Raw genomic sequence first — 27,506 nt, 5'->3', positions numbered from 1 at the left:
AAAAGTTGTAATTTTTGTTACAGAGTCACTTTAAGATGGGGCTCAGGGAGAGCAAGATTTGAAAAGTTTCGCATAGCAGCCCTTACTTTTTTTTTTTCTCCTCAGGAAAAAAAAAAGTTATTTGGCTGTTCGTTAGTTGTTCTTCTGATGTTTCCATGCCAATCTATGCGTTACTTTTTCAGTCTCCTTTTTACTTGTGTATACTTTTAACCTTGAGCACCTGCAAAGCTTATGTAAGGTAATAATAGTACATCAGTGTCAGGGATAGATCAGTAGCCACTGCAACCTCATGGAGGGGGTAGGGGCTAAGGGGATCCCGCTCCTGCTGTGATTTGCAGAACTTCACACATTACCTGCTTCCAGTTGTGGGACAGGTCCTCCCCACTCTCGGTACTCTTGGCTCTCCATGTCACGTGACAGAGTGAGGGGGACCTGTCTGGCCACTGGAAGTGGGTAATGTGAGGGGAGTGGCTTCTCGGTCAGTAGTTTTTTTTTTTGTCCCCTGGGGTTGGGCCCAGCATATGCTTGTTATGCCCTGATTACTGGCAAGAGAATATAAAGGAAATTTTTTTTCTAGAGTGATTACAGCCTTTCTTGTGTCCTTACTGCCATCTTTATCCCTATAGGGAAAATACCTGCCCTGACTACCATATGTTTTGTTCACGCCTCCGGCTGGGAATCAGACCTGAATCCAGACTGTGTATTCAGCAATGGAAATTATCATAAGCTAATAAAAGGATACATATGCTCCCTATAGGATCCTTTCAGACAGTCCATTTTCATTGTACTTGTCTCCATTGCGATATTGGAAAGCAAAGTCCCTTCTTTTTGGAAACCACACAGGCAACATTATATTAGAGGTGATAGTTCAGCCCTAGACAAGGAAACACAGCCGTAGAAATCTGAAAGGTGTTTGAAATTTTTCACACCAGTTAAACAAAAACACATTTTAAACAAAGTCTGGCTTTGAATGAAATGTGTACAATAAAGCATGTTAATGCAGCTAAGCAATGCTATACTGCTGGAAGCGTACAGTCACATTTCCAGTGATGTATGGTGTCCACTCAATGGCTTTACCAAATAAGTGCTGAGCACACAGGTTTGAGAGCCAAGAGTACAAGTGTTTAAATTTAATCTGTGCTCAATTTAAGCATTCTAAATTGTAGGTATAACTGAGAGATCCAGAGGAGACTTCCTGCATCCCGAAATAACTTGCAAAGCTTTTTGAGTGTCCTTGACTCGAGGTGTTGTATTGCCTCCTCTTTTAACAACACTGTAAACGTTTTGGAACTGGGAAGACTAAGGCAGCCATACACTGGTCGATGTGCCATCAGATCGACCAGCTGACAGATCCCTATCTGATCGAATCTGATCAGAGAGGGATCGTATGGCTGCCTTTACTGCAAACGGATTGTGAATCGATTTCAGCCTGAAACCGATCACAATCTGTTCAGCTGCTCCTGCCGCCTGTCCCCCCCCCCCCCCCCCCCCCCCGCGCATATATTACCTGACGCTGGCTCCCGGGCATCTTCTCCACGCTGCACCGCTCTGTTCTTGCTCCATCTCGGCGCTTCCTGTGTCACTCCGTGACCAGGAAGTTCAAATTGAGCGCCCTCTATTTGAACTTCCTGGGTCACTGCAGTGACCCAGGAAGCGCCGGGATGGAGCGGGTGCAGCGCTAAGAAGATGCGGAGAAGACGCCCGGGAGCCCGCATCAGGTAATGTATTTTTCATCGGATCGGCCGCCGCTAGCGACGCGCACTTTACCCGCGGGCGATCGAGGGTAATTTCCCGCACGGCGCAATCGACGGACCGATCCGATTTCCTCCCGTCGGCGGCGTTTACCGTGAACGATTGGCAGCAGATTCGATCCCAGGATCGAATCTGCTGTCGAAACGGCCGGGAATCGGGCCAGTGTATGGCCACCTTAAGGCTATGATCCCACTTGAGCGGAAAACAGACATTTATTTTTTTTCTTGTCAGTTTTTCTGCACTGCAAAACTGACTGTGAATGGATTCTTAATTTATAAATAGGAGCCGTTCACACTTGTCATTCTGCAATGGATCAGCTAGGGCAGTGATGGGCAAACTTGGCTCTCCAGCTGTTAAGGAACTACAAGTCCCACAGTGCATTTGCCTTTATAAATCATGACTGCGGCTGTCAGACACCTGCAATGCATTGTGGGACTTGTAGTTCCTTAACAACCGGAGAGCCAAGTTTGCCTATCACTTAGCTAGTGTAAGCAGCTCGCACTTCTGTGCTATCCGCAATAATCCGGACAAGCGTAAACGTTTCCCATATAGGCTATGGCTGAAACGCATCCGACATAAAGCAAAATATGCTCCTGTCCTTGAAAAAGCAGAGACTGTTTTCTCATATGCCGTATTAGCTGCCATTTGTAGTATGACCACCTAAAATAAATAATAATCACAGGCAAACATAATTTGAATGAGCTGATACTTGGCATTTAGAGTCTCTCACTGGGCTGTCTCGTTATTCTTTTGTCTTCCTTCTGGTTTTGGGTGGTTTTGTGTTGAGCTGTTTGTCATTATTAACAGGAAGTTACTCTCACTGGCTTACAAGCAATGAGAACAAGCAGTGTGAGAAAATGAGCATCTAACTTCCTCAGGTAGTATTAAAGCATGTATTCTGGCTATATAAGTAGACTAAGTAAAGATACATAGGTGTTAGACATATTTTCCAAATGTATTTTTAAGACCCATACAAAAACTTAATGGGCAAGCTTGAGAATACTTTTTTTTTTTCTTAACCTTTTCCCTGTCTGTCGTTATTGGGGATATGTTTTCTTACTTGTTTCCCCTGAGCTTTTAAATACTGCTGAGGCTATGTTCAAAGTGGAGCATTGCTGTGGGTTGTAATGGCTGCAATGTAACACAACGTCACACTGCAATGGAAAAGCAATGTTAACAGTGCGGTATCTGTTTACCGCATAATGCCCTTGTTAACAGTACAGTGAAGCATACTTTTCATTAACTGTTTGCTTCACTGTATGCAAGGCAATGCTCAGGTAATGTGCGGCTGTCCATGCAACTTAATAAATATACACTATTTGGCTCCCTTTGTTATACTTCTCAAAAGTGAGAGTCAATTATGGCCCGATATGCGAGTGCATGAACGGCTCTGTGCTGCTGCATAGGGATGACACCTACTGCGCTGGCACAGTGCAGCCGCACTCATTCACAGAGGGGAGCGCTGCCGCAAAGAGGGTCTCTGCGAGAAGCGGAGTGGTGATGGAGGATCGGTGTGCATTTACTAGTATTGTTGGTATATGCACAGGGGCATTTACTGTATTTTTCGGCATATAAGATGCACTTTTTCCTCCTCCACAAATGGGGAGAAAAAGTCCTTGGATCTTATATCGCAAATACAGGGAATCGCCGACTTATGAACACCCGCCAATACGAATCCCCACAATGTTGGGGACTCCCTGTATTGTCCCCCTGTGGCCTTCTCCGCTCCCTGTGCATAAATGTAAGTAGCGGCAGCGCAACTCACCTCATCCAGCGGCAATCAGACCTCTCCTCGTCTTCATGGTTTCCCCAGTGCCGGCTTCTGCTGATGACTCGATAAGTAGAAGTGGGCACTAGAGGAGCTGTGAGGCAGAGGAGAGGTCTCTAATTGCCGCTGGATGAGGTGAGCCGCACTGCCGCTACTTACATTTATGCACAGGGAGCGGAGATGGGGGGGGGGGGGAGTGGAGGGGGATACAGAGGGCCAGAAGGGGACACACGAGGTGCAAAGGAGGACGCAAGCAAACGGAAGGGGACACATGGGGGAGCAAAGGAGGACACAAATGAACACATGAGGCACAGATGAACACGAGGGAACAAAGGAGGACACTGGGACACATGGGGAGGCACAAGGGCTCATGGGTGATACAGGCAGACACAATGATTGGGGAGAACATCTGCAAGACGCTCCTGGACCATGGATGCACCAGGTTTAGTATATATATTTTTTCCCTGTTGTTTTGCCCTCTAAACCGAGGTGCGTCCTATGGTCCGGAGCATCTTATATGCCAAAAAATACGGTACTTTCCCTCCGAGGAGCTCACAGTTTAATCTCTACCATAGTCATAGCCTAATAACACTATCCTACCCAAAGGACAATTTGGGGGGTGGGGAAGGGGGGGGGGGGAGTTAACTTACCAGTATGGTTTTGGTATATGTAAAGAAATTGAATTGAATCTAATTTATAATGCACTATCATTACCAGCTTATAACTATGTAATACAAAATGTATCATGTTCTAAATATGATCATAATGTTGACATTTAGTACGATAAGCAGAACTGAAGTAAAACCCCAAAACCTGCTGGTGCTATGTATTAACTGCTGCAATTGTTGATCTAAATCAAAACTGCACCTAGTACATGTTTTACACACAGTTTGTTCTATTATCTATATTTTACACTGTGCTAGTCAGAAGGTGTAAGTTTCTTTTCAACAGAGATGAAACTGTGTAGTAACCATTTCCTTCATTCAGTTAGGACACTGACAGTTTAAGTAATATCTTGGTCTCAACAAAGCATTTCCTTTTCCTGTGGGTGGTTGTGCAGTTTCTGTGCTAAAGACAGTCTTGGATAAACCAAAGTTAAAGTGTGACTGCATTTACACAAAGGGGACAGTAGACATTTCAATATGGTCAGGAAAAACCCTAGAGCAGTTTTCATTATCGATCTACAGCATTCATTTCCAAAACTGCTATACCTAATTTTTATGTTATGCAGTCGGATCCCAACTAGTGCTAGACAATGAGGTGGTGGGGAGGGCGGGGGGGATTTGGTACACATGTTACTTTAAAGCTAGGTACATACAGTACATATAATTGTTACCTGGCAGGGATCAGGAAATAATCCCCCGGGCCCTGACACTATGCAAGGTGGGAATATAGACCCCAAGTGATGCACAACTGAGCAGCTTCCTGTGGGTGGGGATCCGGGGTTATTAACATACTGGGTCCTTAAAGTAAACCTGAGATGAGTAAAAATAAGAAAAAAATGTTTATACATACCTGGGGCTTCCTTCAGCTCCCATCATAGTAGGAGAACAGAGGCGCCAGCAGGATAAAAGTGGATAAAAACTTTAAAATTTGCTGGGAGGAAGTGGTGGACCTACCTCCATAAAGCAGACACGAAAGACTGTCTGAATAGTAGTCACATTTATTAATTAGTACCCCAAAACAGTGCAACGCGTTTCGCAGGCCCAGCCCGCTTCATCAGGCAATAAAAATGGGGACAAGACAGAATTTCAGCAATAGCAGGTGTAACGCCTCACTGAGGCGTTACACCTGCTATTGCTGAAATTCTGTCTTGTCCCCATTTTTATTGCCTGATGAAGCGGGCTGGGCCTGCGAAACGCGTTGCACTGTTTTGGGGTACTAATTAATAAATGTGACTACTATTCAGACAGTCTTTCGTGTCTGCTTTATGGAGGTAAGTCCACCACTTCCTCCCAGCAAATTTTAAAGTTTTTATCCACTTTTATCCTGCTGGCGCCTCTGTTCTCCTACTGCTATACCGTGTCCACCCCTGGTGGAGGGGTGATCTACCCCCTTTCGCATCTACAGAGAGCGACTTCTTATCCCTGAGTGAGGACAGGTCTAATCTCCTCACCTGCCTATACAGTGGTTGCCTGTGTGGTAACCCATGTTTGTGAGTATAATTTTCTCACGATAACCTTTACTTCATTTATGCTTAACATACTACACTATATTGGGCTCTCGGTTTCTCTACTCTTCAGCTCCCATCAGACTGATTGGTCCCTCGCTGTCCTTCTCCGTCACCTGGATCTTCCGCTAGGCTACCTGGTAACGTCGCAAGTCGGGGCATACTGTACATACCCCATCGCGCTCCCTTTGCCGGGAGAGTTTGGTGCCCGCAGTACTACTGCGCAGGCACAGAACACTCCCGGCTGCAGGAGGGCACACAGCCAGACTTTGCTGGTGCCAGCTTGTGAAATTACCGGGCCCCTGGCGGAGGACGGAGAGGGATCAATCAACCTGGAGGAAGCCCCAGGTATGTATAAAACCTTTTTTTTTTTTTTCTACTTGCCTCAGGTACACTTTAAAGAAAACCTGAACTAAAAAATTAAAAGTCAAAATAAGCATACACAAGTCATACTTACCTTCCATGTAGTCTACTCCTCAGTGTCTTTCTCCTGTCCCGCGTCCTGTTTGTTCACTGTGATCAAGGGAATTTTCCGTCCTCCATTTTGAAAATGGCCATTACCCATAACAGCTTTCTGGTCAGCACACAGTTAAACTGTAACATCGCCCACTTGAGCCATAGGGAAACATGGACATTACCTGGTCCATCAGTTTTCCTCTCAGCTGTAACTGACAGCAACTGATATTTTACTGACAGCAACTGATATATTTCAGATCTGACAAAATATTGTCAGAACTGGAAGGGATTATTGTCAGAAGAAAATGGTGAGCTTCTGAGTGGAACTGATGGCGAGGTAACTATGCAATGTTCATTTGAAGTTACCGCATGTGTTTATTTTAAATATTTTTACTCAGTACAGGTTCTCTTTAAAGAGAACCTGTACTGAGTAAAATTATTTAAAATAAACACATGAGGTAAAACACCACACACACACACACACACACACACACACACACACACACACACACACACACACACACACACACACACACACACACACACACACACACACACACACACACACACACACACACACACACACACACACACACACACACACACACACACACACACACACACACACACACACACACGCGTGCTCTCTCTCTCTCTCTCTCGCTCTAGATGAGCGAATGATTGTCAGCCAAAGCGGTTATTGGCGGTTTCAGACGACTTTTACCTAGTATTTAAAGTGTCAAGTATCTGGATTATTGCCAGTATGTATTGACAGCCAATCGGTGGTTCTGTGTGTATATTTGTGTGTGTACACTTTTCTGTGCATTGTTCCAAGTTTTAATTTCATCCAGTCATGAATTTTGTGTGTTTGACATACTGCCTTGTGTTGTATGAGCAATGGGTGCTTATTTGTTACTTGTTAAGATACAGAGAGTCAAATATAGTTTAAACAATAAAACAAGATTAGAAATGCTGTTAACCTGTGAGAAGTACTATCATAAATAATAAGTTTTATATCTGCCATTAACTCCATAGACCATAGCAGAGACTGTTTATTTTTTTTTCTTTCTTTGTAGAAAGACAAGAACATTTTCAGTTTCTATATTGAAGATGATGTTTTGTGATGGCATTTATTTTTTGTTCCCTTTTCCTGTTTAAGCGGTATCTGACATTGAATTTGACATGGCAGGTGGAAGTATGTAATGAGTATTCCTTTGACTCCAAAGTTGACTACTAGGGAAATCCGGTTTGGAACACAACTCGAACTTAAAGCAAAAGGTGGGGTGGAGGGGGGAGCTAACATACCTTTGTTGCTACCTCTCTGCACTGTGCTGTGAAGGGGGAAGTATCAGAAAGATGGAATTCGGCGTGGAGGGCAGCTCACTGAGGCAGCAACAAGGGTATATTAAACCCATCCAAAGGGACAGTTTGCTGAGCACTATACAGATGCCTTGTCCTGCTATAGCATAGCGACTCTGCTGTTGTGAATTGAGAAGGGGCAGCACATAACTAATCAGCTTTCATTGGGGGGGGGCAGTTGTTTTGGCCACCTATTGTCACTTTAATATCCAGCTGGTTCATTAGGTTCATTAGGTGACTTCTTAAGACCTTGGACACCTGTACACATCCTCGACAACCCTGACTGCTATGAACACACTACTGAGTGAAATATAAGTCTAAAAAGTCCAAGTCGACAGCTGAATTTGATATTCAATTTCCACACAAATTGCAACAATATTTACTTGCATCTTGTTGATAAAAAAATCTCTAAGGCTGGGAGAGAAGGTACACAATATTGACTGCAGTAGATATGGTTACCAATACTTTATAAAGCCAGTATTCTACATAATGGCACCCTAGTAAATGGCTAAAAACTTTACTGTGAATGAACTCTATTTGCAGTTCCTATTTGACTGTAGTTGGCTGTAGTGGCATGCCACGTTACATAATAAACATATTATGAGATTTAATGTCCCCCCTAAGTAAAACTATTACATTATCATGTTTAAAATTCATTTCCGTATTATAGGAAGGGCTGTTATCTGTTTCCTCCATTACTGCAAGGGGGTTTGTCAATAAATTGTATAAATAAATAAAATGATTAATGCATGCTTGTTTTGTTTAGGTTGCCTCTGGATCTTTTTGCTACAGCTCTATCTCTTCCTGTTTCTTTAATTGCAAACATCTGGTTCTTGAACATGCCTGATTGAGTTTTATTCCTACAGGCCTCGCCACAGACTGTCAAGTCTGTTATTTGAGTCTACAGTTACAATATGCTGCAGATTTTAAAGTAATGGGAACTTGTACATTGCAGGATTCCCAACTGATTTCTAAACTCAGTCCATTAATTTAATTTTTATGTTCTTTAGATAATGTGTTAATTACATGCAAGGATACAGAAGTACTAGACTGCTTCACTGACTCCAAAATATGTTGAAGCAGGCACCGTATCCAGCTGCACAAACTATTACTATGGCTTCCGTCAGTGTTTACAAACCAAAAAATTATCATGCCCTCCAACATGACCCATTCCAGAAAGTAGAAAATATCCTTCTGCTGGTATTTCCTACTCGTCTAACTCGCCTAATGTCACTTGGCATTTGATCGAATTCCTCGCAGAAGTGGAACCCAGCCCCCGTGATTTCCAGCAGAAAGGAAATGAGAATTTCAGGAATTGAGTATGGAAGGGGTGATATTTGGTGGGTGCGATGTAAAAGAGGAATTACAGGCAATCCACTTAATACATGTTTGAAATACAAGCAAATCAACTTGTACCTACTAAAGGTTTGATATTCCACTACCACAGTCTGCTTTAAGTTCGAGTTCTGTTCTGAATCGGATTGATCACACCGAGTAGCCACCTTTGGGGTGAAAGGAATACTTGTTACTTGTGAATTACACCTTTTGCATCATGCAGCTTTCTCACCATTTATACAGGTTTAATTTACTCTGGTATAAAGCAACTGGCTGCTGAATTCCCTAGCCCTAATACCCAGTTCATTCAACATTACTAATGTGCATTCCCCTCACTTTTTGAACATCTGACCCAATCTTTAACTTATGACCTACAGCTTATGAAATGCTAGTTAAATCCCTGGAGCCAGGTGGCCATGACTTAAAATTACAGTTGAAACCTAATGTTTGAATTGCTCTTAATTTGCTGTCAGTAGAGCTTGAGTCTAAGAATGTCTTACCATCTCCTGAATTCCATATTCATATGTTCACCTCGTCTTATGCTAACCATCTCCCCCAGCCCTGTGCCTAAGCTTAAAGTAAAGGTCAATGCACTTACTGCAGCCTACAGTCTAAGATGCCTCTCTCACCACTTTTGTGATTAAGTTTCCTTTTCTGTCCCAAATCTGCACTTGTTATCCTCAAGAGTTTTCATTCTAGAAACTACAATGTCGTGACCTGTAGAATTGCCTCTCTTCTGTTGGGCCATGCACTTATATTCCATGCACATGGGTGGACTGATGTCGCCTGTTGGGGACCAGGACCTGATCCTGGGGCAACATCACTAGTCCAGCACTGTACAGAGTCAGCTGTATATATATACCTTCTGTTGCAATGCAGGCGGAAGATGATATCGGTGGCCGCACGAAGGTATAGGCTGTCGTTTAGCCAAGTTAATCAGTCTGGTGGATCACTTGTAGGTCAGGGGCTAGTGTTCACACACTGAATTGTCAGATGAGGTGGTAATTATTGGCCAACTTTAATCAAGTGTGTGTGTACAGGGCTTTGCTGAGGGGTTGTTTGATCTCACCCTTGTATAACACTTCAGTTCACTGGACTGAATGCATTTTGTTTTGTTTTGGATCCTTAAAGGGAACCTAAACTTAAGCAGCCCATACACTCAGCCGATTTTCTGGCCGACCGATCGATCAATCGATTGCAAATCGGTTGGCCAATCGACCGATCGACGGCCGATTTCGATCGATTTCGATGGATTTCCATCGAACTTGCAGGGTGGAAAATTTAGGTCGATCTGATGAGATTGCTTATCAGTTTGCATTGGCCTTAATGGAAATCTGATGGCAAAAAAATGCCATCAGATCGAATTTCAATAGATTTCAAACTGAAATCTATTGGAATTCTATCCTGGTAAAAAATGTTCTAAAAACGCATTAGATAGATCATCAGATGCATTTCTTATCTATCTGCTGCCAATCTGACGAGTGTATGGGCACCTTTAGGATATGGATTTTTCCTTTTTAAAATAATACCAGTTAGCGGACTCTCCTGCTGATCCTGTATCTCTAATACTTTCAGCCACTGCCCTTCAACAAGCATGCAGATCAGATGCTCTGACTGAAGTCAGACTGGATTAGCTGCATGCTTGTTTCAGGTCTGTGATCCAGCCACTACTGCAACCAAAGAGATCAGCAGGACTGCCAGGCAACTGGTATTGTTTAAAAGGAAACATCCATATCCCCCTCAGTTTAGGTTCCCTTTAAGAAGTTTGGTTTGCCCTCTGTGTTCTGACAGATTCAAACTACACAGGGATGTGATATTTGAAGAGCTATCTTTTGAGTTCCTCCAATATGCCAGCCATGTACATGACCACTGTGATTCCCTCCTCAGTTCCTTGGTTTGGGGCATTTTTTCCTTTTTTTTTTTTTTTTTTTTTTTTTTAAGAAGCAGCAGCACCCAGATAACTTTTTTGGGGATGTTTTATTTATATTGTGGAGAATCCTATACAATAAAATGCAAGTGTCCCTGTGTCCATCCGTGTGTCAGTGCTTTTTAGCACTGCACATGTGCAGGGACAGACGCAGAGACGCTGGCGAGAGCCGGGGGAAGACGGAGCCAGAATGGGCCGGCGCGTGACAGGTGGTGAAGTAAAGACAGGCCTAGCCCGTTTTTAAACGGGCTAAGGTCACTAGTTGTATTCATATTTTTATAAGGTCCTTGTAATTAGGCTAACATAGTTAAATGTGTTTTATTTCCTTACAGGTAATTCTCCAACTATCTCTGCATTTGGGGAGAACAGTCCAATAGTAAAAAGCATCATGGCTGAGCCTGACTATATTGATTCAGAGAACGCAGAATTAATAAAGCCCCACAAACTGGTAAATCCTGTCAAGACTTCCAGAAACCATCAAGATCTTCATCGAGAATTGTTAATGAACCAAAAACGGTAATATATTTCACACCTGTAAATGTGTAGTCATTTTTTTCTAATTTTTTTTTCTTTCCCTTTTTAAAGTTTAGTTTTGTGTGTGTGCGCGCCATTTTTGTGAATTACTGGACTAATTCCCAGATACCGCCCAAAAACTAATATCCAGTGTGGAAATTTAAAACACACTTGTGGGGAAATTGAATGCCATTACTGCCTCAAGCCCAAGATCTTCCAGCATGTCTAATCGATACTTTTGACCGTTTTGGGCCAGAAACCAATGAAGAGATCGATCAAGTGGCCATGCTGCTGCACCAGTTTTCCCCTGATTCGGTAGAACGATTGGATCTAAAGTAATGTATGGGCTCCTAAGTGTCTTTGTCCCCATCATGGAGACCAGTCAGAGGTTTGTGTGCCTCTGAAGACCAGGGCTGTGGAGTCAGTACAAAAAATCTTCCAACTCCGACTCCTCAGTTCCTGAAACCACGACTCCAACTCCGACTCCGGGTACCCAAAATTGCTCAGACTCCGACTCCTTAGTCTAATAGTTAACAGGGCTGTGGATTTTGTACAAAAATCATGCGACTCCGACTTCCGACTCAGACTCCTCCGTTTCTGAAACCACGACTCCAACTCCGGGTGCCCAAAATTACTCCGACTCCTCGACTCCAACTCCGACTCCACAGCCCTGCTGAAGACCCTGCACAAAATTGCATCATGAGTAAGGTGTCGGAATCCCTCTAATGATTTAATAACAGAGAAAGCTGAACATTTAGTTACTTTGGTATTGCAGCTGTCAGCTGCTGTTGAATTGACTTGGGAATTGGCACAGAGCGTGTTAGTGACAGGTCTAAGGTTCTGAGGGGGCTTATGTGGTCTTAAGAACCTCTGCAATTCTGGTTTGGGCTGAAATTTCACTCCTCCGTGAATTCTAATTCATGTAACTCTAATGTAGAATTTTAGTGGGAATTAGAAAATGTCCCCTGACGTTTGGAACAGCAGTGCCAGTAATGAGACCTACTCCGGGTATGTATGAAAAGCAGCAGATATCCTTGTTAGGCTAAGTTCACCTTTAAATTAAGATTCAGCCAGTTGGAGGCAGGATTAGCAGCTAATACTCATTAGTAGTAACCAAGGCTCAAATAGCTAGAGATTTCTTACTATTAACTTGGGGAATCTGCACATGGTTAATTGGCTTAATCCGGCTTCAGCAGAGATGATCAACTTTGTCTCAGGCATATACTATGTGAAGCGTGTTGGAGCTTTTCCAGCATTTACATACTTGCGCTATCCACACATTCAATGAACAAATCTGTATTTTATTGTATTGTAGAGGCCTCTCTCCCCAGAACAAACCTGAGTTACAGAAAGTGATGGAGAAAAGGAAACGAGATCAGGTCGTAAAACAGCAGAAGGAAGAAGCTGAACAGAAAAAGTCAGAGTTTGAAATCGAGCTACAAAAGAGGCATCAAAAACTTGAAGAGGTCAGTGTTTTATGATGATCGGGCATGATAGAAGACAGAACGCAGTGACCTGCCATGATAGAGAGATGATCAGCTCAGCTGTGGTTGGTAGAATGTAGGGGACTGGTGCTTTTCCAGTGATCTCTGATGATTCGAAGTGGGGATATCGTAACTGATGTAGCAACCCTGGACTGTATGCTTTAATAAGTGCGGTTCCTTTTTTCTTTTCTAATGCTTCATTGCCACTGTAAACACGCACGTTGTCCAGCAAATGCACAGCACCCTGCGTGTTATTGTGACGGAAACCACTGCACCGCTGATGCACCAACGTGAATGTACCCTAGAAATATAATTGCATTATATTGTTCACTGTGATGAAATGCATTGTAAAAGGACCCTATAACCTACTGTCTTAGGTCTTAAGGGGCCCATACACCTAACAATTTTCCCGCCGATATACAGCCGTTTCGATCGGCTGTGAAATCGCAGCGCACACCGCTGACAGAACGATTTCCATCCGAAATCGATCGTTCCCGTCGACCCATCCGTGCGGAACATTTTTCTCAGTCGCCGGTGGGTCGGGAGTGCGTTGTTAGCGGCGTTCGAATGCCTGGCGACCGACGCAATACAGCGGTAATACATTACCTGCTCCAGCCGGCGCGAGTCCCCTGGACTTCTTCTCCGCTTCGGGCTCCAGACGGCAGCGGCAACTCCACAGATTGTGATCGGTTGCAGGCTGATATCGATTCACAATCTGTTTGCAGTAAAGGTGGCCATACGATCCCTCTCTGATCAGATTCGATCAGAGATGGATCTATCTGTTGGTCGAATCAGATGGCAAATCGACCAGTGTATGGCCACCTTTAGGCTGTCACTGTCAAAAATGAAAGCAAAAGCAGTAGGTTACTATTTCTATTTAGAGCATTTTTTGAAGGATTTATAAAAGAAGACAAAAAAGGTGTGGATGCTTGACGCAACTGCAAACACAGTAATTCACTAATTCTTACAGCTCTACGCCAACACTCACTTTGATCTGACTTGACCCAGGCGCAGAGGGCCAACCCTAACCCCCTATTAGCCACATTTTAATTAATCTGTTCATACTTCTCCTGTGTTCAGCTAGCAATACAAATTGTAGAGGCTGCTACTTAAAGGGGTACTGTAACCCCAAAAAAGAAATAGTTTAACTTACCTGGGGCTTCCTCCGCAAGGAGGATGATTGAAAACTGTGCCCTGTCAGGAATAACAGGATCAAAACAGGGCATAGATTTCAATCATCAAGTTCGGTTAGTGGTCAAAGGACAACTGAAGTGAGAATATGGAAGCTGCCATGTTTATTTCCTTTTAAAAAGTACCAGTTGCCTGGCAGCCCTGCTGATCACGTCGGCTTCAGTAACATGCATGCAACTAAACTTGTCAGATCTGACAATGTCAGAAGCATCTGATCTGCTGCATGATTGTTCAGGGTCTACAGCTAAAAGCATTAGAGGCAGAGGATCCGCAGGATAGACAGGCAACTGGTACTGCTTAAAAGGAAATAAATATGGCAGCCTCCATATCCTTCTCACTTCAGTTATCCTTTAAAGATCCAGCAAGTCGGATCCTCCACAAACCCGGAGCAGCCCCGATCGCAGCATTGTTTTTGTTCTCTTGCATCACCTACACCCCCCCCCCCCCCCCCCAGCCGTTCCTTTGTGCACTGCAGAACGCATCGCTGCAGCTTCTGGCTCCATATTGTCGCCTCAAGGATCGCTTCCTGATCCCTGCCAGGTGGCAATTATTGCATGTATTTGACTTAGTTGTGAGGTCTGCAGATCTTGGATGTCAGTGAGCTGGCAAATAAGATTTTATCACATCAGGTACTGTATGGGGTCACAGTATTGACCCCTGCACAATATGGGCCCAAAAGCACTTTTTGGCAAATATAGTTCTCTCCACAGATAGCTAGAAGTCCTGCAGACATATATAGGGCAGCCTAGTAGATGTTAAATGAACAAGTCATCCACATTCCCTTTGCTAATCATTTTTCCTTTGTCATGCAGATGGAAATGGAAAAACACAAGTCAGAGGAACAGGAAAACAAGCCAGAGTTTCTAAAAGTCAAAGGCAACCTCAGGAGAATGAATCAGGAAATATCCAGCGCTGACAATTCATAGACACCAGCATGTCAAGGGCATTGCGATTTGTTTTGGAAAGATTTTTTTCTACTGGACTAAAAATGGACATCTGGAGCCTTGCCTTAATGGATAATTCTGAGTTGAATCATCATCATTGATGCATTTAAGGCCTGAGATAGCAGAGGCATCTTGCAAGAGGCAAGAGAAGACTGATCAATGAACAAGGACTGGTTTCAGAGCTGTCTGCTAATACAGTGGCCTTTATATTTGTTTCTTTTTAAGGTGTTGACACAGCAGATTTTGCATAAGGGTTAGATGATGCACTGATGCCATGCAGGCCCTGTGCTACGCCTTTTATTTGTTTTAGCTGTTTTGCAGGGTAACGTAATATGCTGAATTAAAATATATATATATTTTTTATTTTCTGTATATTGAGAAACACCTGAGAATTATCTGGTCTCATTTTTGAGCACCCTCCTTCGAGCTGTTGCTTTCATTGAATGGAGTATAAAACTAGTACCGGTATATAGGTAGTTCTGCTACACTGGTCTCATGCAGGAGGAAGTGGGCGGGACTGACTGAAAGCATTGATGCCTGAACTGCTCTTATAGCTGCTTGGAAAGGTTCATATTTAATGTCATGATAGTATCACCTGCCTTATACAGCCGAGGGGCATTCAGATAGGAAAAAGAACTTTGCTGTTTACAACTATTTGGCTTATTTTTTTTTTCTTGGTAATTATGCCTATGACCAAATAGCGAGTTTTCCCATACAATTAAGCCATCTGATTTTATCTAAAGTTAAATGTTGTTTTTTATTAAGAAGAAACTAAAATGAAGCCTGTAGTTAGAGGAATCCGCAAGCTGCCCTCTATATATTACCTTTTGAAGGAAGTGACTTGCTGGTTGTCGTGTTGGTCTTATGGCTTTAGGAAGAGTCAGACCTGCAGCCAGTAGAGTCAGAACAAGTGGATTGCTTTCATCCACACAGTCAGTAATAGGTTAAAAGCAGTGGATGATAACATTTGGGAAGTGCTTGTCTCAGGTAGGGCTCTAAACACATAGAGAGCTAAGGAGAGCTGAGACCATATAGAACATGCTGAGTAAGCTATCCTGGCCACATGTGTGTACTTTGTCTAATCCTATCCAGTCTAGGGTCAGTGTCTTCAGGGGAAGCCAAACCTACCAAAATGTTTTTAGGGATGTGTATGTGGTGGGTGGTGGCTTGGGGAGCTCAAACAACATTCCATGCAGACAGTGTCCTGACAGATTTCAGCCTTGGCACCCTAGTGGCAGAGTAATGTTGATACCCGCCATAGTCCTTTTTCTTTTTTTTACATGTTTCTTGTGATCAAGCTTTTATTCTTCCTTTATATGCTGTGAACAACCTGGGGTACAGGTTTTAATTTGTTTAGCTGTATTACTAAAAATACACATCAAGAATCTACATTCCTTACACACTTGTAATCAATTTTATTCCTCTCACTGAACTCGTAGGTATACTGAATCCTCCCCAGATCGGCCACTGGTCAATAATACCATTTTAATTTATTACTGATTTGACTCCTTTTAGATTTGCAAGTCACATCATTATTTTGCACACAGCCATGGACAGGGATGGGGGATAGTGGAGAAAGTAGCTCTGTTATAGAGGCATCAAAAACTATCGTGTGTGTATATATATATATGGGGCACATGTAAACAATACGGCAGCTGAAGCTTCTCAGATCTCTTCAGTAATTCTGCATTATTGATCTGGAAGCACCCCGAGGTTTGGTTGTTATGTAATATATGTATCCTTTAAGATGAGAACAGGTTAAACTTGCCATACTGAATACTTTTTTCCTTATTTAGCATATATTTTATTGTCTAGACATCCAGAAGTCCAACAGCCAAATCAGTTTTCTGCCTTCACTGTGATTCCTGTTATGGATGTCCCTTCGTTGTCACTGGCCACAAGACTGGCATACAACAATGTGGTCCAGCTGTGAAAAGCTAACGTTTGTCCCATCACCCCACCATTAATATTACTATTGGTCCATTGTCATCACTTTGCTCTCTGTGATTCCATTGACCTCGCAGTAAAGATGATGATTGGCCAGTGGTTCTAGTGCAGCCAGAGATGATTATTGTTTAAATACAAACTGAGGCAACCCATCAGATTTCTGTGCAGTCAGACCAACGGAAGATGAATTGTAATGGGTCTTCTTTTTATAGATTGCTACACTACAGCTTTCTCTTACTCCTTTTTAAATTTAGTGGTTTGTGCATGATCATTTTAGAGATAATAGTGGATAAAGCAGCTAAGGGCAATCAGAATAGGTGTCTTTTTGGGTGGTAATAAAGGCCTATCCTTGCAAGATATAAATTCGTCTTTAAATGATATTTTGGGCATTTGAATGATATTGCAGAAAGTTATCACTTTTGCTTGGTTACATATCCTTGTAAACTTGAACATCCTGAACTTAGCTATTAGTAATCTGTGAGAAGTAAAAGTTATTTTGCTGTGTAAACTGACCCTCACTGTTTTACCATGTGCCATAATTCTTCCAGTACCTGTAATCTATCATCCTAGTTTGGTTGTATGTAGTATTTCCTATAATTTATTGTGCCATTTCAACCACTTGTGCAGAAAAGTCACAGAAAGACATTTTAGAACGCTGCAAAAGAGATTACCCTTATTTTTTTTCTTTTTTTTTTAAGTTAATCATGTAATCTTTGTATACGCCTGTTCAGTGTGTCAAATATTATTGGGTTAATTTATGATTATGTATTATTGAAAGCAAATGGGCTACAGCTCGTTAACTAACTCTTTATATTGGTTTGCTTTATTGTTACATTAAAGTTACTGTTATAAGTGAAAGATCAGATAAACCATACAACAGCTTCACTGGTCCTCTTTGATTTCATAGATACAGAGGAGAAGTGTAATATAAACAGGCCCACATTTCCAGATTGACTGAACAGATAGCTAGCTTTGTTTTGTGCTTTCTTTTTTAATTTTTGTAGCGAGCTTTAACGAACGCGTATGTTGTGCACTACACAGACAGCAACAGTTTTAGACACTGATATATAGGCTCTTGATCTAATGAGCTGGAACTACACCAGCAAATCTTTCTGCTCAGACTACCATTTGGTGTATTAAACTTTAAAGGAAACCTGAAGCAAGAGGTATATGGAGGCTGCCATATTTGTTTCCTTTTAAATGATACCAGCTGCCTGGCTGCAGTAGTGTCTAAATCGCACACCTGAAACAAGCGTACAGCTAATCTTGTCAGAAACCCCTGATCTGCATCCTGGTTCAGGGTTTATGGCTAGAAGTATTGGAAGCAGAGCATCAGCTGGACAGCCAGACAACTGGTAATGTTTAAAAGGAAATAAATATGGCAGCCTCCATATCCCTCTCACTTTAGGTTCCCTTAAAATGTGGTTATAAAGCATATGCCCAGCTCTGCAGTAATCTGCTGTTGAACACTGAACTTTATTGGTTGTAATATGCAAAATGAAAAATAATTGCATTTATAAATAAGGGCATTGTATATTTGTATTTACCATATCAATATTTTCGTATCGGTCATTGCTTATGCAACACTGCATTATTGGTAGCAGTTTCAGCCAGTTTAACATTTTTAGTTTTAAATCTGTAACCCAAAATGGTAAGAATGTTATCTAGGGTTAAAAGGACTTTTATATGCAGTGGTGTTCATTCCAGTATGTGTCAGATCTATTATTATGCAATTATATTGTTCACAGGGTACATTAAACAATTCAGTCAGTCAGTCAGTAACTGTCTGACTGAAGCAGTTATAATTGAATGCCCGTACCGCAGTCTGAGGCCAGCTTGGGTGGAGAGCTAGGTTACCTACCCGTATCTATTAGGAAGGAAAGCAGAGAGTTAGAAGAAACCACGCACAAATATGTAGAGAAAATATCCATGATTCTGGCTGAATTTCCAACCGGGACTCTAGGACTAAATAACACTGCAAGGGAGGAAAGAGTGAAAGCCATTTAGCCACATGCCTGTTTAGAGGGTCGTACTGTGGAGTGAAAAGTAGTCTAGCTCACGTTGCTTTGGTTACTATAGTTACCAGCATGGCCTCTGCACTTGGTAAAAAAAAATAATGTTCACTTATGCATTAGTACATTATTGCCTATGCACTAAATTGGTTTTTACATTGTTTTTAGATTTATATCCAAAAAGTGTTTATCTATGGAATAAGGCTCATTTTCACAATATGCAATAAGGCTCATTTTCACATAACCGTCTTAAAAGTATTTCTCTTGCAGACAACTGCTTGGAGGTACATGAACAACAAGGTGTTCATAAATATCGTAAAGGAGCACAGGCTTTAAAAAAAAAAAAAAACTTGGAAAGAAGGATGGGTATTTAAAGAGCAGCAGTGAGAAACATTTTTCTCTTTAAAGTGTAGTAATTTGTAGAGTGCTCTGCACCTGACTGTTCCAAGACCGTATCTCTTCAGCCAAAATGTAAAATCCTGCAGCAGACAGTACTGATGTGCATGATGTAAAATGTACATAGTTTATGGTAGGAAATCCAGTAATAAGAGTAAAGCTGTGTCCATACGCACAAATACTGTTGCCTGCAGGGATAAGGAGTCTGCTCCTTAGGGCGACAGTTAGGCCCCGTTTACACTTAATCAGTTGGTACACTTTTTTTCTTCTCCATAGCAGTGTATTGTGATAAAAGATTTCAGTTAAAATGCGTTGTGTGAAAGGTGCCACAGGAAAACATGGGACTTACTTTGAAAATTAGTTGACCTTTCAGTTATAGCTGAAAGCAACTGATTAAGTGTAAACGGGGCCTAAGTGGCCTCCGCGCATACACTAAATTCTTGTCAGAGGCGGCTCCCACTGGAGGACAATCTAGTGTGTGTACAAGGCTCTGAGCTCAGCCAATGCTTTAACCATTTTCTCCAACCGAGCATTTAGCATCAGTTTCTGTCATTACATGTTTTGGGCCCCCTGTGGCGGCATGAAAGTGCAGAGTGTAGCAGATCCTGGACACTACATGTAGCGTCTAGGGCAAAACAAGATGATGGCGTTCATACAAATGATGCAAAAAGCTGTTAGCATTGTTTAAAAAGTGCTCCCATCCATTGAAATGGACAGTGCTTGAGTGACTAACGCTGCAACCGTTGTGTTTAACGGCAGTGTGATCTGGCACTTGGGTGGGTGGGCCCTGCTCAACATGTCAGTCAAGGCAGAAAAACAATAGGCAAGTTGCATCCTTCATAATGCTGCATCTGCCAAACACAAGGGCTGGAAATTCTGATTCTGTTATGGAAAATATTGTTGAACTGGCGGACCATTCCTTTATCAGTGTAGCGACACCTGAGGCTGTTTTCAATGTAATGCCCTAAGTTCTGCTTCAATATTTTATTTAAACAAGGAAATAGTATTTTAATCTCCTTTTACTGAACATTTTTGTTCTCAGGGGATCTAACCACTCTTTTTTTTTTTTTTTTAATCATGTGTATTGTTTGTGGGGGACATTGATAACGTGTACCAATTGTGCTTCTCAGAAAATGTGGAATAACTTATTATAGTACATTCCTCCAGGACATTGTATACAATCTGTGGGAATCCCACTAATCCAGGTCAATTTTGAAATATTTTTTTATTGATAGACATGAGGCGGATATGTACTAATATTTCTTTCTTGATTGCTTTTAAATGTTTGTATGCCTCTTCCTTTGATATCTATTTTTTCATTGCATTCTAAGGAACTTCTGTAGCAGTTTATATAAAGGGAGCCTATTTTGTTTTCCATGGTTATAGTATTTTGTATTTGCTCTTATTATGTATGATTTTACTGTGTTACAAAATGAGGGTTCGAAATTCTCAATACCAAATCCGTGCTTAATAAAGCTAAATGCTAAGCTATGCACTTAATGTCTGTCTCTCTTTTTTTTTATTACTGCTAAAGACTAGTTTGTTTTTCAACCAGTTTGTATCTGTATATAGCTTTTATAGACATTCGTGATAAATTCTGCACTGCATGCCACATACAGCTTTGTTCAAAGAGACTTCACAAAGTGGTCCAGCCATCCTAATGATTATTTCTAGTCACAGAAGTGGAATGGTATTGCATGCCATGTGGCCTGGCTGAAATCCTGTAGTAGTATTAGAATTTGTTTTCATATATCCCTAAACTTCTACATGAGTGTTCTCCCTCCCCGTCTGGCACTAACTCCTGCTTTTGTAAGTTTCTGAATGTAGCAAGTCAAAGCAATGTGTGTCTAAATTCACCTCTGATTTCCCTTTTAAAAATGCAAGGCCGCTAAATAAAGGGATATACGTACTTACGGTAACTAAAAAGAGGGAAGCTTCTGTATTCCAGAGGCCTACCATGTCATTCTTGACCCCACTTCATCCACAAGTGTGGCTGTACTTGCGCCATCATGAGTAAGGCCCCTCCCGTGTAGTAGCAAGGAGCTGCTCATGGACAAGTGGCTTGGGCTTACTGTGCAGGCATGGCCATACTTCCACAGACACAGCACGGTGGGGAGTGCGGCCTTGAGAACCTGGTGCATATGTTCCAGGGGTCCACGTGTGGCAGAGGTGGGGGTGAGGAGGACACGCAAAGGATCTGGACTATCCAGAGGTTTTCCTCTTCCTAGGTAAGTAACATTTTTTTTTTCCTGCTGCCTTGTGTTCCCTTTAAAACTGATAAATCCTTGCTATATGACTTGTTTTCCAGGTATTGAGTGGCCAAATGACACTGGGTTGAACAGGGTTTCATGGCATTAGGATACAGAATCCCACTCTACCTATTTATGTACAATTTCAGTTTTGCAGGACAGGACTGCAGGAGGAGCTCTGAGAGAATAACCTAATACAAATCTCTCCAGGTAACCCTGAGTCCTAGACATGTCCTGTAAGGAGTAAACAAGAGGTCTTATCTATTTGTCATAAATACCTCACAAAACTTCAGGGCTTAGCAAACATCCATGCACAAACCCTTTTGATGTCCTGTTGTAATTAATGCATCTTCATGAAATTTATATTTGAAAAATAATCTATGCACTGCCTGATAATGATCAAATGTATTTAAGTTGTTTGCTCTAACATTATGTTAGCATAGAGGAATAGTCTGAAGACTGCTTAAAGGACTTACGAGGCTAGATTTGCAAAAAAAACTTAAAAAAAGTTAGATACCTGTGCGTGTTTGCAAGGCACGGAGGACGCCGTCCGCGCCCTCCGTGCCGTTCCGCCTGGTCCCCGCTGCTTAATATGCCCCCGAACGACCCCCGACCGCACGGCCCGGGTCGGGCTCTCTAGCCTTCACAAAGATGGCGGCCGGTGCTGGCCGCGGCTGCGCAGTCCGCATAGCCGCGAGTGCGGCTGCGCAGCTCTAAGGCCAACTCCCCGATCCACGCTACTGTTACGTGGATCGGGGGGTTGGCCTTAGAGCTGCGCAGCCGCACTCGCGGCTATGCGGACTGCGCAGCCGCGGCCAGCTCCGGCGGCCATCTTGGTACAGGCTGGGGAGCACGACCCGGGCCGCGCGGTCGGGGACCGTTCGGGGGCATATTAAGCAGCGGGGACCAGGCGGAACGGCACGGAGGGCGCGGACGGCGTCCTCTGTGCCTTACAAACACGCACAGGTATCTAACTTTTTTATGGTTTTTTTGCAAATCTGGCCTCGTAAGTCCTTTAAAGGCCAAAAGCTTACTTTTTTGTGTTAAGTTGGGCAAAAAATAGTATCATCCTTATTCAAAATGTCATGCTTTTTCATGGAAGTTTTTCATAGTCTGTGGCCCACACCTGCAGACCAGAGCCCTCTTTCTGACTTGTGGTGTTTTTGTTTTTTTGTTATTTTTCGCTTTTACAGCTCATAATATAAACACTATATTATAAAGTCTTATCTTTTCCCATGGAAAACACTGAAATGTAACATGCCCTCAGAATAGCAAAGCTGATGCTTTGCAAGTAAAATCAGCTTAGAGCAAAGTTTGTTCTGTCCAGTACATTTATTGTGGTGCGAGTGGTTTGGCCATGTGATAGCTAAGCACACTAACCACAATAGTGTGGCCATCTTGTGGACAGAAACAAGCTGCTTTGGCACTGCATGGAAACATGGAAAATACTGAAAATATCCTGACCAGATACTAAATATTAAAATCTCCTCCATGTATGGACATGTAGTAATTAGTAAATATATATACAGTACATATGTCTATATTAAAGTATTCAAACATTTAAATATGTTAACTGGTAAAAGTATGCTGTCATATGGACATTTTATAGAAGGATCAAAAAGTGACAGTGCTTAGTTGTATGTTAATTTATGCTACAAACATTTGATGTAACTTTGTGCATGGAAGCCTGATTAATAGGGGACCATGGTGACGTGCTCGGTACAACGTGGAGGCTGTTTTTTGTCGTAAGAGTGAGACTAGATTTTTTTTCTGAACTAACTACAAATAAAACAGTTGAAATCAGGAAACCTTAGGAACCTCCAACAAACAAAAGTGAAAGTGAGCAAAATGTACTGTATTTGGTGAAATATTACTGAGGAAGTTCTCACAAAGCAAGTTGCCACGCAAGCAATCGCTGGAAGAGCAGATGAGGAGACCGACTCCTCCTCACTTAGGTAGTAGATCTCTCTCTATGGATGTGGTCACTATGTTATAGAGCTTACCTATCTTCCCATCCAGACCACCAAAAGCTAATCTTGCATCATTTTGATACCAATTATTTCAGCTTGCATGCCATCCCCTGTAATCTGTTGCCTCCATTCAGCTCCCCCTGCAGCTTCCCTGACTAGCTCTTGTCCCATGAAACCTTGGTCCCCTTCTGGAATCAGTGTTCATCTCTCCGCTGTTCCTGTTTCAGGGTGTCCTCAGACTGTCATTCAGGCTTCTGTATGCCTCTTTTAACTGACGAGCTTCTTGCAGAGGACTTGTATCTTTAGCTGTGCACACACATCTAGTGGCAACTTACAGAAAATACAGGGCCCATCCTGGTTCCTCCTACCTAGGTATAGCTTGCAAAAAAAAAACAAATTCCTGTATATAAAGTGTAAAGACAAGATGTGCTGGTGTGGAGTATGTAATCCAGCAGAGTGAGGCAGACACCTCCACTCTGCAAACACTCTCAGATTTCCAGAGTGACTTTCAACTGTCGGAACAGACTTCCAGCTTATTAAAGTGTAACTGTTGGGCATAAAATTAAAAATCAATTCTTCATTTTTATCTGGTAAACAAGTAATAAGGATGCTAACCATGCAATCCAAAAGTTAAAAATCACTATTACTTTTCTTGTTGATAAATGATCATTCCCCAGTTTACCTGACTCTTATTTGGTACATATCCGCACAAAGGAAGTTGCAGGGAATGCTGGGTTGTCTTTTTGCTTTTTTACTTTCCCCTAACACTTAACTAATGCAGCCTGATTGGCTGAAGCCTCTCCCCCCCCCTATTTTCCTCTCCCACACCTCTGTTCCTCTCTGATAGGCCAATATTTCTCATGCTGAGACAATGCACTTTCTATTGCTGAGCTGGGTGGGTGTGCCTGAAGACTGGGAGGAGGGCGGGCAATACAGAAACAATTAGGCAGAGGAGAATAAGGGAGGAAATTACATCAGCATTGGCTTCACGATGGGCACGGTTAAAATGGAGAATACTAAGGATGTTCTCTTTTTTTACTGAAAGAACAATCCGTAAAATCAAAATGTGGACAGTGCAATACATATGTTATGTAAGTAGAGCAAGTATTTATCTACTTATGTATGTTTTTGTTTTTTGTTTTTTTTCTGAGATAGTATGGCTGACGATTTCTCTTTAACAGCACTGTAAGTGGGGAGGACAGAAGACTATCACTGTTCTCACTGTGTATTCTGTACTGAAAGAAACGCCAAAGAACACAAAAGCAACTTCAATATCTATCAGATTAAGATAAGCTGCCTTGGGGGGCGTGGCTAACTAATGGAGGAGTAGGACGCTGTTCTCGGAGCTCCCGGCAAGATATCGCTCATACCCTGCATAGTCAGCAGCTATACCACTCGCCACTAGACCTCCGTGAGGGGGAAAGATGCCAGAAGGGTCGCGGGCCTCCAAAAACAACAAAAGGAAGGGGAAAGAGCCCGCAGCAGGTCCCGGTATCCAGCGCTACCTGTGTGAGACTAACTAAGACCAGGCCATGCTCTCTAAGATGGCGCCGGTCCAACAGGAGACAGCGGGCGCCGCAGCAGCAGCAGACGAAAACACCCCACCCTCAGCTCAACGAGAGGGACAAAGTCCGCAAGCTCATTCGAGCCCATCAGGTACTGGGGTACAGAAGGGTGGGAAGGATAGCCCGAACACACAGGCTGGAAAATCACGCGGACCTCCGAGCCCCCAGTTTACACAACAAAGGGATGCCATAGAGGACCTACGCACACAGATCCGCAACCTACCCACAAAAGATGATCTGGACTCCTTTGCAAGCCGCATAGAGAGATCCTTCAGGAGGGAGATAGATGAAATACATAAAGACATTACAGCAATAGGACACAGGGTGGTGAATCTAGAAGACCATAGAGAGGAGACAGACTCTAAGATGGCCACTATGCAGACTAAGATTACTAATCAAGACAAACAGATAGAGGCCCTGATCTCACAGATGACCAGGAAAATTGCTCCAGGAGGCAAAATGTGAGAATTCGGGGTCTTCCTGAAGTTTCAGGAACGGAGGACACTAAAGCCATAGCAGCGGAGATATTTAACTTGATTCTGAACAGACCTACGTCAGGGCCTATCGATATAGAAAGGGCACACAGAGCCTTAGGCCCCGAGAACACTGATCCGAATAGGCCGCGGGATATAGTTTGTCGCCTACTCCGTTTTACAGATGCAGAACAATTGCTACGCAACATGAGAGATAAGGAGAGCATAGACTATGCCGGTGCCAGAATCACTCTTTTCCCTGATTTGTCAAGGAGGACATTAATGCAGAGAAAGGCGGTAAAACCACTGCTGGCGGCCATCAAACAAAAAGGAGGATTATACAAATGGGGATACCCCTTTGCATTACATGCAACAGTAGAAGGGATCTCCGCCACCCTGAAAACTAAAGATGACTTACCTACATTCCTGGAGGAGCTGAGCTTGCCATCCGTCACCTTTGATGATTGGAGAGGCCCACCTAATATCACGCCCTTGCCACAAAAGGCCCACTGGCAAACAAAAGATTCTAAAAGGAAGAGGGCAAGGGCTCAAGTATCCCAGCCAGGATCTCCGGGAGCAGACAGGAGCCAAGATGAAAACAATGTGTAGTGGTGAAGTGGACATAACATGAGAGTGTGGAGATAAGAGGAGTTCGCCACCATTACATGTTAAAAAGATAATTTTGATGCAGGTGAACTCTAGATAGTTTATCCCCACAGGAAAATGCAGATGCAGGAACTGCAATACGGGTTATGCTGGAGGGAGGGTTAGGGACTCTCTCCGCATCTAGAAGCAATTGCCGGGGGCCAAAGATCAGAAAGCAACCGGAACTAGATGGCTTATTTTCCCCCACTTAGGGTTCCCTTATTTAAGGGAAGAAGAGCAGAGATTTACAAATTCTGCTATGTTTGGCAAGACTTTCTACGGGCCCGTTCTTTAGGCCTATTTAGTTGTATTATGATTGTTTATGTTTCAGGTTTGCTTAAGTGCAACAGCCCTGGTTCGGTACGCATGTCCTGGAAAGCTATATGGTATATTTATGCTGAATGTCTGTAATGGCTCAAACTGGAAAACTGATGGTTATGACCTATAATGTCCGGGGATTGGGATCACCTTGTAAAAGGGGAAGGTTGTGGACGGAGATTAAGCGGCTCAGGCCGCAGGTACTTTTTCTTCAGGAAACGTATTTTAGAGATGGGTGTATTCCCCGCCTGCCCAAGCATATTTATAACAACTGGTTCTTCAATAATGCCCCTATAAGAAGAGCAAAAGGTGTGGCTATTGCCTTAGCTAAAGAAGCGCCATTCCAAGTGCTAGCATCCGATAAAGATGGCTCGGGGAGGTATGTGGCGGTAAAAACACAATTGGGGAACAAGAAATTTACATTCGTAAATGTTTGTGCCAAACGTGCACCAGGTCCCCTTCATGAAACGTATTAAAAAAAGGATTGAGGCCTTCACAGAGGGGGTCCTGGTGCTCGGTGGAGATATGAACATGGCGAGTAATCCCAAAGTAGACACATCCGTGGGCACATCCACTTTGTCTATAAAAACCCTGAAGGAATTAACTTCACTGATGAAACAAATGCATCTGGTAGACACCTGGAGGTATATGCACCCATTGGATAGAGACTACTCTTACTACTCACAGGTGCATAAGGTATATACACGTATAGACTATTTGTGGGTGGATCAATATCATTTGCATGATCTGACAAAAGCAAAAATTGAGAACATAACAGTGTCAGATCATGCAGGTGTATGGATAGATCTCGAAATGTCCCACTCTTTCAGAGGGGGACATTGGAGATTAAATGAGGCCCTTCTAGAGGATTTTGAGGTGAGACAGAAAGTTGAAAAAGTAATACATCATTATTTCAGGGAGAATAGCTCCACGGAAGTTTCGGAGCGTATAGTTTGGGAGGCCCATAAGGCAGTGGTAAGGGGGGAACTCATCTCACAAGGGGCATGTTTAAAAAGAGAAGAACAAGGGTGG

General features: G+C 42.8%; 1 protein-coding gene across 3 annotated transcripts in view; it reads left to right on the top strand.

Moving 5' to 3' along the window:
* The window catches only part of FAM107B (family with sequence similarity 107 member B), a 138,307-nt gene extending 117,553 nt beyond the window's left edge, over positions 1–20,754 (top strand). For all 3 annotated transcript variants that reach the window (XM_068276152.1, XM_068276154.1, XM_068276153.1), the window contains exons 2-4: positions 11,100–11,283; positions 12,596–12,746; positions 14,768–20,754. In XM_068276152.1, coding sequence (XP_068132253.1) covers positions 11,156–11,283; positions 12,596–12,746; positions 14,768–14,881 — 393 coding nt within the window. In that variant the 5' untranslated portion in view covers positions 11,100–11,155 and the 3' untranslated portion in view covers positions 14,882–20,754. The remainder of the gene's footprint in view (positions 1–11,099; positions 11,284–12,595; positions 12,747–14,767) is intronic.
* Positions 20,755–27,506: the final 6,752 nt, after the last annotated feature.

The sequence above is a fragment of the Hyperolius riggenbachi genome, chromosome 3 (assembly GCF_040937935.1).
Source record: "Hyperolius riggenbachi isolate aHypRig1 chromosome 3, aHypRig1.pri, whole genome shotgun sequence".
Lineage (NCBI taxonomy): Eukaryota > Metazoa > Chordata > Amphibia > Anura > Hyperoliidae > Hyperolius > Hyperolius riggenbachi.
The sequence above is the reverse complement of the archived record's forward strand: the minus strand, read 5'-3'. Positions and strand labels throughout refer to the sequence as shown.